Raw genomic sequence first — 10,968 nt, forward strand, 5'->3', positions numbered from 1 at the left:
ATTATTACAAAAATAACTATTGTGGTTCATTAGCCTACAACCATTCTACGACATTGTTGTTGACTTTTTAGTTAATAACAATAAATCTGCGTTTGCAGTTTTTAACTAGAACGTTTCGTTTATCGCAATGACATAATGAATGAGTTATGACGATATAAAAGCATGAACGCATACATTTATTATTTTGTTTATTTATTATTTAGACATAGTAATGCAAAAAGTCTTTAAGACCAACGTTTGTTTTTAAGCATAAATATATTTTCGATGATGTGAATGTCTGAACAGGCTCCCCGCCGTTGAGCCATGCTCAACTGAAATTTGATATGCTGGTACAACATATATTAGTTTACATTAAAAAGAATGCAGTAGTATGATTGTTCTTGACCTAGACAACGAACAAAATGTATATATATATTTTTTTTTAATTTCATTTTCTTATGAATATTATGATACGGAAACAACAAATTCTGATGACGCGACATTTTGACGGACTGCTGCTATGGGAGGTTGTTGACTTGGCTTCATTTTAAAGGATTGTTTTCTCCTGTAGACTGCTGTGACAACGATTCCAATTGCAAGAATGAGGGCAGCGTAAGCTACTGTTGCATGATGTCTTTTGATGTTGTCAAGTTCCAGTGGCAGGTCATTTAGAACTTGTTGATGTAGTTGATTTTGAATTTCAGATATATTCTTGATGTGGTCAATGTAATTTTTGAAATGTATCTTACTATACTGCGGTTTGTCTGGATAACTGATTTCTGTAACGTTGGCGGTGGCTGTGTATGACGAGTGAAGGGATGATGAATATGTTGGATGTCCCTGAATGAACATTGACTTGTATTTTAGGGTACAGTCTGGACTTATTTTAATGAGACCGGTGCCCTGCAATATTACTCGGGAGTGTTCGTGATTGCATACAGTGGTTACTTGAGTTTGATGTGACATTGTATACATCCACTGGTTGCTGTGTTTTAGTTGTGTCATCGACATGTCGTCTATAAATGGGTCCACGGTACAACTGGGACGAGTGGTATTATTAAGAAGTGAAATTTCGCATAGGCACTTGGCTGCGTCCGCATTGAATTTAGACTGCATATTTGGACATAAAACTTCATCTTCTGTTAGTGGTGTGCATCGTGTCCATTCTTGTTCATTTAATGTATAATATTCATCTCTGTGGGGGGTTATAGCGATGAGGTCGCTACATGGCCTAATGATCATCATGGTGCTATTGACGAGTGCTGGAATTGGATGTAGCTTAAGCAGTTCCAAAGATTCTGGGTCACATAGAGGAATTGTTATATAGAAAATGATATGATTCTCTGTGATTCCTCCCTTTACATTCATAATTTTGTAGAGCTGCAGGAGATTATCTTGACGGACGGGTAGCTGCAATGCTGGTGGAAGATGATTTCTGACTTGTATGAGCTCTGATTGAAGTTGTAGTGGTGATAGTAACATTGGGCTGATTTCCCCATGATGCGAATCGGACAAAGTTGTTATTATTGCTGTTTGTATTCGGTGTAGCCTTACTAATATCAATGACAATTGAGAAGATAGTGACACCATATTTTGGAACAGGTTAAATTGGTGACTGTCTTGTTCGTTTTCGTGTAGCCGTTTTTCAATGTTGTTCAATTGACGATCAAGGCTGTCGAAGTCTTCTTTTAGTTGTAGTTCATCTTGTTTAAAAATGTTGAGGGTTGAGTTAATAACTGAGGTTTGGTTTCTTAAGAGCTGTTTCATGTGGGTTTCATCTTCTTTGATTAAGGTGATAGTGTCTGACATTTGTTCCGCGTAATTTGAGTCCAAAACTCCAAAAAGTGAGTTAGCAATGTTTCCAACAATATTTACAGCACCACGTTTGCTTCTTTTGTTTTTTAGCAAAAGGTTTCCGTCCTTGAGGTCTGAGAAACCGAGCTCAAGGGTATGTAGAATGTTCAGACACGGTGTCCTTTGGGATATGAGGGTACATAACTTCTGGAGTGCCGAAGTGCCATTTGTAAATGTGTCCATCTCTCGCCAGTATGGTTGTAGTTCATAGTACGTTATAAGTTTCCAGTCTGATCTTGAGATACGTGTGGTGCCAATTCCTTCAAAGTGTATTCCAATGTTGGGTTCAAACTTGGTTACCTCTATTTTGTTTGCACAAATTAAGGGAAGTGCACATAGAGCTACGATCATCGTTAGCATGATGCTAGAGCTTGAAGTTGTTCGTTTCCTTTTGCTTTGACGTTCGTCTGTTGATGTTGAGGATGATTGCGTCTCCAGCTCTTCCTCATTGGTCGGGTTTGGTGATAGTTGCACGGTCGGCAAGTCTTTGCAGGTATTGTCTTCTTCGAGTCGCGGAAGTGGTGCTAAATATTGGATAGCTCTTTTAAAAACTCCGGATGCGGTTTTTACGTCAGCAACTCTCACTAAATTGTCATTTCCTTTGTATGTTTTGATAACACGACCTAAGGGCCACTTCATGACCGGAACATTGTCTTCTTTTATAATGACAATGGCTCCTGGTTGTAGATTCTTCGACTGCTCTTTCCACTTACTGCGATATTGCAGTTCGTTTAGATAGTCTCGTGACCACCTGCTCCAAAATTCGTGCTTAAGTCGAGAAACCAGATTCCACCTTGTCGCTAGGCTTAAGGTTGGTTGCTTTGCTTGCGAGTCCACTTGTGCAGTGAGTGGTTCTCCAATCAAAAAGTGTCCTGGAGTGAGTGCACCTATATCATTGGGATCATTTGACAGCGGAGAAATAGGCCTCGAGTTTAATATGGCTTCAATTTCAATGACCAAAGTCTCGAGTTCTTCATAAGTCAAGGATGCATTCCCCATGCTTCTGATTAGAAGATGTTTTGCTGACTTGACAGCGGCTTCCCAGAGGCCACCGAAGTGTGGCGCTCTTGGCGGAATGAAATGAAACTGAATGCCCTTGTTGTTGCAAGTATTTGAAATGGCTTCTTGGGCATTTGTTGTATGTATGATGGTTGACAGTTCAGGTAGCTTGTTTTTTGCTCCTACGAAGTTCGTTGCGTTGTCGCAGTATAGGTTTTGGCAGTGCCCACGTCGTCCGATGAATCTTTTAAGAGCACCTATGAATGCCTCTGTTGTGAGATCACTCACTAGTTCCAAGTGTACTGCCTTCGTCGAGAAGCAACAAAATACTGCAATGTATGCCTTGTGTGGCCGTTTTCCGCGAAGTTTGTAATGTACTGTTATTGGGCCACAAAAATCTACCCCAGTATTAATGAAGGCTCTGGCTGGTGTGACACGCGTGGAAGGCAAGTTTCCCATAACTTGATTAAAAAATGCTGGTTTAGCTCTGCTACAAATTGTACAGCGATGAACCGTAGCTCGAGCCATAATCTTCCCTTTTAGTGGCCAAAACCGTTGTCGTACGATTCCCAGCAATGTTTGTGCGCCACAATGTTTATTTTCTTTGTGGACCATTTCAAATATTAATTTTGAAATTGGGTCATTGTAGGGAATAAGAAGTTGATGCTTGGAGTCGAATGACAAAGACGATGCTTCAAGACGACCCCCAACCCGAATTAGGCCGTCATTGTCCAAGAATGGTGACAGGTTACTCAGTTTACTTGTTCCACGCACCTCTTGATACTTCTTCAGTTGTTGAATTTCTTCCTTAAAGTCCGACTCTTGTATGTGCCTGATGATATGCCTTAAAGCCGTGTCTAGCTCGACCGTTGTAAGTGATCCTTGGTTACTTGAGTTTGATGTGACATTGTATACATCCACTGGTTGCTGTGTTTTAGTTGTGTCATCGACATGTCGTCTATAAATGGGTCCACGGTACAACTGGGACGAGTGGTATTATTAAGAAGTGAAATTTCGCATAGGCACTTGGCTGCGTCCGCATTGAATTTAGACTGCATATTTGGACATAAAACTTCATCTTCTGTTAGTGGTGTGCATCGTGTCCATTCTTGTTCATTTAATGTATAATATTCATCTCTGTGGGGGGTTATAGCGATGAGGTCGCTACATGGCCTAATGATCATCATGGTGCTATTGACGAGTGCTGGAATTGGATGTAGCTTAAGCAGTTCCAAAGATTCTGGGTCACATAGAGGAATTGTTATATAGAAAATGATATGATTCTCTGTGATTCCTCCCTTTACATTCATAATTTTGTAGAGCTGCAGGAGATTATCTTGACGGACGGGTAGCTGCAATGCTGGTGGAAGATGATTTCTGACTTGTATGAGCTCTGATTGAAGTTGTAGTGGTGATAGTAACATTGGGCTGATTTCCCCATGATGCGAATCGGACAAAGTTGTTATTATTGCTGTTTGTATTCGGTGTAGCCTTACTAATATCAATGACAATTAAGAAGATAGTGACACCATATTTTGGAACAGGTTAAATTGGTGACTGTCTTGTTCGTTTTCGTGTAGCCGTTTTTCAATGTTGTTCAATTGACGATCAAGGCTGTCGAAGTCTTCTTTTAGTTGTAGTTCATCTTGTTTAAAAATGTTGAGGGTTGAGTTAATAACTGAGGTTTGGTTTCTTAAGAGCTGTTTCATGTGGGTTTCATCTTCTTTGATTAAGGTGATAGTGTCTGACATTTGTTCCGCGTAATTTGAGTCCAAAACTCCAAAAAGTGAGTTAGCAATGTTTCCAACAATATTTACAGCACCACGTTTGCTTCTTTTGTTTTTTAGCAAAAGGTTTCCGTCCTTGAGGTCTGAGAAACCGAGCTCAAGGGTATGTAGAATGTTCAGACACGGTGTCCTTTGGGATATGAGGGTACATAACTTCTGGAGTGCCGAAGTGCCATTTGTAAATGTGTCCATCTCTCGCCAGTATGGTTGTAGTTCATAGTACGTTATAAGTTTCCAGTCTGATCTTGAGATACGTGTGGTGCCAATTCCTTCAAAGTGTATTCCAATGTTGGGTTCAAACTTGGTTACCTCTATTTTGTTTGCACAAATTAAGGGAAGTGCACATAGAGCTACGATCATCGTTAGCATGATGCTAGAGCTTGAAGTTGTTCGTTTCCTTTTGCTTTGACGTTCGTCTGTTGATGTTGAGGATGATTGCGTCTCCAGCTCTTCCTCATTGGTCGGGTTTGGTGATAGTTGCACGGTCGGCAAGTCTTTGCAGGTATTGTCTTCTTCGAGTCGCGGAAGTGGTGCTAAATATTGGATAGCTCTTTTAAAAACTCCGGATGCGGTTTTTACGTCAGCAACTCTCACTAAATTGTCATTTCCTTTGTATGTTTTGATAACACGACCTAAGGGCCACTTCATGACCGGAACATTGTCTTCTTTTATAATGACAATGGCTCCTGGTTGTAGATTCTTCGACTGCTCTTTCCACTTACTGCGATATTGCAGTTCGTTTAGATAGTCTCGTGACCACCTGCTCCAAAATTCGTGCTTAAGTCGAGAAACCAGATTCCACCTTGTCGCTAGGCTTAAGGTTGGTTGCTTTGCTTGCGAGTCCACTTGTGCAGTGAGTGGTTCTCCAATCAAAAAGTGTCCTGGAGTGAGTGCACCTATATCATTGGGATCATTTGACAGCGGAGAAATAGGCCTCGAGTTTAATATGGCTTCAATTTCAATGACCAAAGTCTCGAGTTCTTCATAAGTCAAGGATGCATTCCCCATGCTTCTGATTAGAAGATGTTTTGCTGACTTGACAGCGGCTTCCCAGAGGCCACCGAAGTGTGGCGCTCTTGGCGGAATGAAATGAAACTGAATGCCCTTGTTGTTGCAAGTATTTGAAATGGCTTCTTGGGCATTTGTTGTATGTATGATGGTTGACAGTTCAGGTAGCTTGTTTTTTGCTCCTACGAAGTTCGTTGCGTTGTCGCAGTATAGGTTTTGGCAGTGCCCACGTCGTCCGATGAATCTTTTAAGAGCACCTATGAATGCCTCTGTTGTGAGATCACTCACTAGTTCCAAGTGTACTGCCTTCGTCGAGAAGCAACAAAATACTGCAATGTATGCCTTGTGTGGCCGTTTTCCGCGAAGTTTGTAATGTACTGTTATTGGGCCACAAAAATCTACCCCAGTATTAATGAAGGCTCTGGCTGGTGTGACACGCGTGGAAGGCAAGTTTCCCATAACTTGATTAAAAAATGCTGGTTTAGCTCTGCTACAAATTGTACAGCGATGAACCGTAGCTCGAGCCATAATCTTCCCTTTTAGTGGCCAAAACCGTTGTCGTACGATTCCCAGCAATGTTTGTGCGCCACAATGTTTATTTTCTTTGTGGACCATTTCAAATATTAATTTTGAAATTGGGTCATTGTAGGGAATAAGAAGTTGATGCTTGGAGTCGAATGACAAAGACGATGCTTCAAGACGACCCCCAACCCGAATTAGGCCGTCATTGTCCAAGAATGGTGACAGGTTACTCAGTTTACTTGTTCCACGCACCTCTTGATACTTCTTCAGTTGTTGAATTTCTTCCTTAAAGTCCGACTCTTGTATGTGCCTGATGATATGCCTTAAAGCCGTGTCTAGCTCGACCGTTGTAAGTGATCCTTGGGCCTGTCGAAGGGTATTTTTGCATCTGCTCTGAGTAATGAAACGCAAAACGTATGCTATGATTCGTTGTAGACGGATGAACGAGTTGTTGTGATTTATGTTGTACATAAAGTTGGTTGGTGTCACTGAAGTGACGAGTGCCTCTGGTACCTTCCTCTTTCTCTCGAGATTGGTCGAAATTGCAAGATTTGAATTGAATTTTTCTGGCCATGTTGTATCCTTTCCGTGTAAAAACAAGGGACCACAGAACCAAAGAGTACAATCTTTAAGGGCTGTCGGCGATATGCCGCGAGATAGTACATCGGCTGGATTGCACTTTGAGCTGACATGACGCCACTGTTCTGCCTGAGTGATTTCTTGTATGATTGCAATTCTATTGGCCACAAATGTATTGAATGCTGCGGATGATGAGTTTATCCAGGCCAGCACGATTTCTGAGTCAGTCCAAAACCAGGTTGGACACGTCAATTGAAGATCGATTTTGATTTTTGAAGCTAGCTGGGCTCCAAGTACTGCTGCGCAAAGCTCCAACCGTGGTATGGTTTGCCTTTTGAGTGGGGCAACGCGAGACTTCGAACATAGGAGACGTGTCATGATTGTTCCATCTTTAAAGGTTGATCGCATATAAGCCGCTGCGCCGTACGCCTTTTCTGACGCGTCTGTGAAGATGTGTAGTTGCCTTGATTCTGGCACTCTCCCTTTAAAGATGTGTCTATATATCTGAAGATTTTTTAGAGCGTTTAAGTCCGATCGAAACGTGGTCCATTTAGAGTGTAAGGATTCTGGTAACGATTGGTCCCAGTCTAATTTTAACTCCCACAATTCTTGTATGAATATTTTGGCCGTAACTGTGACTGGAGACAGTACCCCTAATGGATCAAAAAGTCTGGCAAGATCTGAAGTCACTGTACGTTTAGTGACTCTCCTGACGGGATCAATATTGACTTTTACACAGAAGGTGTCATCTTTTGGAAGCCATGTTAACCCTAATGTTTTAACGGTGTCAGCCTTTGAGCTCTCGAAATCTAAATTTACTTCTTGATCTCCTTCTGAAATGTCTTTAAGCAATTGAGGGTTATTAGCACACCACTTGCGTAAGTTGAACCCGCTGTCTTTCATAACTTGAATGAGTTGCTGCTGCAAATTTACTGCGGTTATTAAACTGTCGGCTCCGCCCAGGCCATCGTCGACGTAAAAGTTCTCTTGCAGAAATTGCGAGGCGAGTGGGTAGCGGATTGCGTTCTCCTTGGCCATTCGTTGCAGGCATTTTGTTGCCAGATATGGGGCGGCTCTTGTGCCATATGTGACTGTGTTGAGTTGGTAGTAGGTTATAGGCTGAGTGACATCCTTTCTCCAAATTATTAGTTGAAACTGGCGGTCCTCAGGAGAGATTAAGACCTGCCTGTACATTTTCTCGACATCAGTTGTAAAAACGTACTTGGGTAGCCTAAATCTCAGTAGTATAGAGAACAGATCGCTCTGAACCGTAGGTCCTGCGTACATAAGATCATTTAGCGAATGCATTGACGAAGTTTTGGCCGAAGCGTCGAATACTACACGGAGCTTTGTTGTTGTGCTTTCAGGTCGTTGTACGCAATGATGTGGGATAAAGTAGTGTGGGGAGCGAATAGCATCTGTCGATATTTTTGTCATGTGTCCTAGGTTTTCATATTCTTCCATGAATTTGACATATTGTTGTTTCAACTCAGGATCCTTCTGCAACCGGCGTTCGAGGGAAAAGAATCGATTGATTGCGATCCCATGAGAATCTCCTAAGGCGTCGGGGTTTTGATGAAATGGTATTCGAACTACGAATCGATTTTTGTTGTCCTTGGTGGTGTGCTGCTCAAAGTGATTTTCGCATTGTCTTTCTTCGAGGGACATTGGTTTGCTGGTTGTCTTGATTTCTTCCAATTCCCATAGTCGGGCGATAGAGGCGTCAAGCGATTCATCCGTCGTACATATTCCGCATGTAAGGTTCCTGGGCTGTTCCTCTTGAATTTTTCCTGAGATTACCCATCCAAACACAGTGTTTTGCATTGTAGGGAGATTCTTGGCTAATTTTATTTGTCCAATCGACAATAGTTCGTGATAATGTTCTGCACCTAGCAATATATCAATTTTATCAGGACGGTTGAAGGCTGGATCAGCTAGCGTCAGATTCTTTGGAATCGACCAATCTTCAATGTTAATGAATTGTGATGGCTGTGGTGATAGGATACAAGGCAAAACAAACGCTTCAAGTCGAGTCGAATAATTGTTGATTCGAGACTTTAGAGCTACATTTACTCGATGGTTTGTTCTAGTGTTGGTTGCACCGATCCCGTTGATATTGATTGTTGATTTTTGCATTGAAATGCCAAGTCGCTTTACTAAACGTTCTGTGATGAAATTGACTTGGGAACCCGAATCGAGCAAAGCGCGACACTCCACTTCTGCTTCATCCACCTTTATTTTTACTACAGCAGTGCTGAGTACCACGTACGAGCTGATTTGTTCTTTATTAGCAGCAGCTAGCGCCGTGGCTTCCTGATTATTGCACGACTCAGTATTTACGGAGGCTACTCCACCGGCAGGCTTTGTACCAGTTCCAGCTGATAAAGTCGTACGACTATCTTGTTTGTTCGTAGACCCTTGCTTGCGTTCTAGATGCAACAATGTGTTGTGTTTCTTGTTGCATTTCGTGCAACATCGTGTTGTACATTGCTTCGATGAATGGCCCGCCTTTAAACAGTTCACACATCGTTTTTGCTTCTGAGTGAAGTTTAGTCGTTCTGGCGGTGTCATTTTGAGAAAGCTCTGGCAGTGATATAGCTTATGGGTGCCATTTTTACACAGAGTACACATGTTGTCTCCTTGGTTTGCCGATGCCACTGTAGCACACGATTTAGGTGACGTTTTTTCCTTTTGACCCATCGCCTCCATTGACTGGAATCGAGTCTCCAGAAATTCTAGGAATTGGCTAACTTGCTGCAACTCCCTTGGGTTGACAATATACCTTTCATACTGGCTGTAAGTACTTCGGTCTAGTTTCCTCGACAGTAGATGAAGTAACATTGGACTCCAAGAGGACGTGTCGACTCCAACGTTCTTAAGCGCATGTAAGCACTCTTGAGTGACGTCATGTAGCTGCTTAATGGACGCGGCAGATGACCCGGTCGATGGTTGATCAACCAGTTGATGTATAAGCGATGCTACCAGCACTCGCTTATTGTTGTATCGATCTTGCAGCATTTTCCATGCCGCGTCATAATTTTCGGCAGTAGCTGATATATGACTAATCAGATTTTCTGCTTCACCCGTCAGATTTGCCTTCAGATACCACATCTTTTGTACTGTGGGTATGCGTTGGTTGTTTACCAACTGTGTAAAAAGATCACTGAATGCCGGCCATTTTAAATAATCCCCATTAAACTTTGGGATTGTTACCTTCGGTAGCGGAATTACACTGTGTGTTGACAAGTTACTCCCCAGTTGAGGTGCGTTTCTTACATTATCAGAGCATTTGTCCTTCAGGACCGCCAGCCGAATTAGGTTATGCTGCACCGAATCTTCTAGGCTATCGTAACTATCTTGATCTAGCCCGATTTTGGAAGGGTCCTTGATCTGCTGCCAAATTTCGTCGAATAAATCTGTGATTTGGCCCCACAGCTTTTTTATCGTATCTTCTTTGATTGTATAAAATGGAATTGATTGTCCGGCTTCGAGACTGTCCAAGCTCTGCAAATGGCGCTTAAGAGCAGCCATTCTGGCTTTTATCCTTCGGGCCAGCCCCTCAACTTGGGTTGATGCATATACCTCTATCTGGCCCGAAGTTTGGCCTTCTGAACTAATTTCTTGGGCTTTTTTCGATGGACCTGGCTTGCTCTTCACTTTGTCTAATTCCGCCGCGATGTAGTCCATTGTTGAATTGAATTTTTCTCCAATGTTCTTATGTAAATTCTCCGCTATATATGGGTCATCCTCTGGCAAAGACGGATCATTGCGGATCTGGTTCTCCGCCTTCTCAAACGTCTGCCAGAGCGCCGTTAGCTCGTTACGCTTGCTTAAATAGAACTCCTCCGTCCTTCTGTCGTGCGGCGCCTTCTTAATTGTCGACACGAATTTGTCGAAATTGCTGGCCCTTACTCCCTGCAGAGCTATAAGGTCTTGTACCGTTGTCATTGCTATATCTCCAAACCACTTGTGAGGTTGTTGCTAGATATGTAGCTTTATGAGTTTTCGAACGTTGTAACCGAAGTTGAATCAGCAAGGATCTGGTTCGTATCTGAGGTTCTGTGTATACTCAGAAAGGATATGCGTTGTATGCGGGATCGTATTTAGAATCAGGATATGTGGGATCGTATGTAGAATCAGGATATGCGCTGACCGTATGTAGAATCAGGATATGCGCTGATCGTATGTAGAATCAGGATATGCGGGATCGATTGTAGAATCAGGATATGCGCTGACCGTA

The 10,968-nt window shown here is 42.3% G+C and overlaps 1 protein-coding gene across 1 annotated transcript; it reads right to left on the reverse strand.

Moving 5' to 3' along the window:
- Positions 1–444: 444 nt before the first annotated feature.
- Positions 445–10,676, reverse strand: LOC141398200 (uncharacterized). The gene is made up of 3 exons (XM_073975433.1): positions 6,339–10,676; positions 3,544–3,813; positions 445–882 (listed from the first exon to the last, which is right to left on the reverse strand). The coding sequence occupies exons 1-3, from the start codon at positions 10,674–10,676 to the stop codon at positions 445–447; spliced, it is 5,046 nt and encodes a 1,681-aa protein (XP_073831534.1).
- Between the last annotated feature and the right edge of the window lie 292 nt (positions 10,677–10,968).

The sequence above is a fragment of the Musca autumnalis genome, unplaced genomic scaffold, assembly GCF_047663935.1.
Source record: "Musca autumnalis isolate F117 unplaced genomic scaffold, ASM4766393v1 scaffold_3, whole genome shotgun sequence".
NCBI lineage: Eukaryota > Metazoa > Arthropoda > Insecta > Diptera > Muscidae > Musca > Musca autumnalis.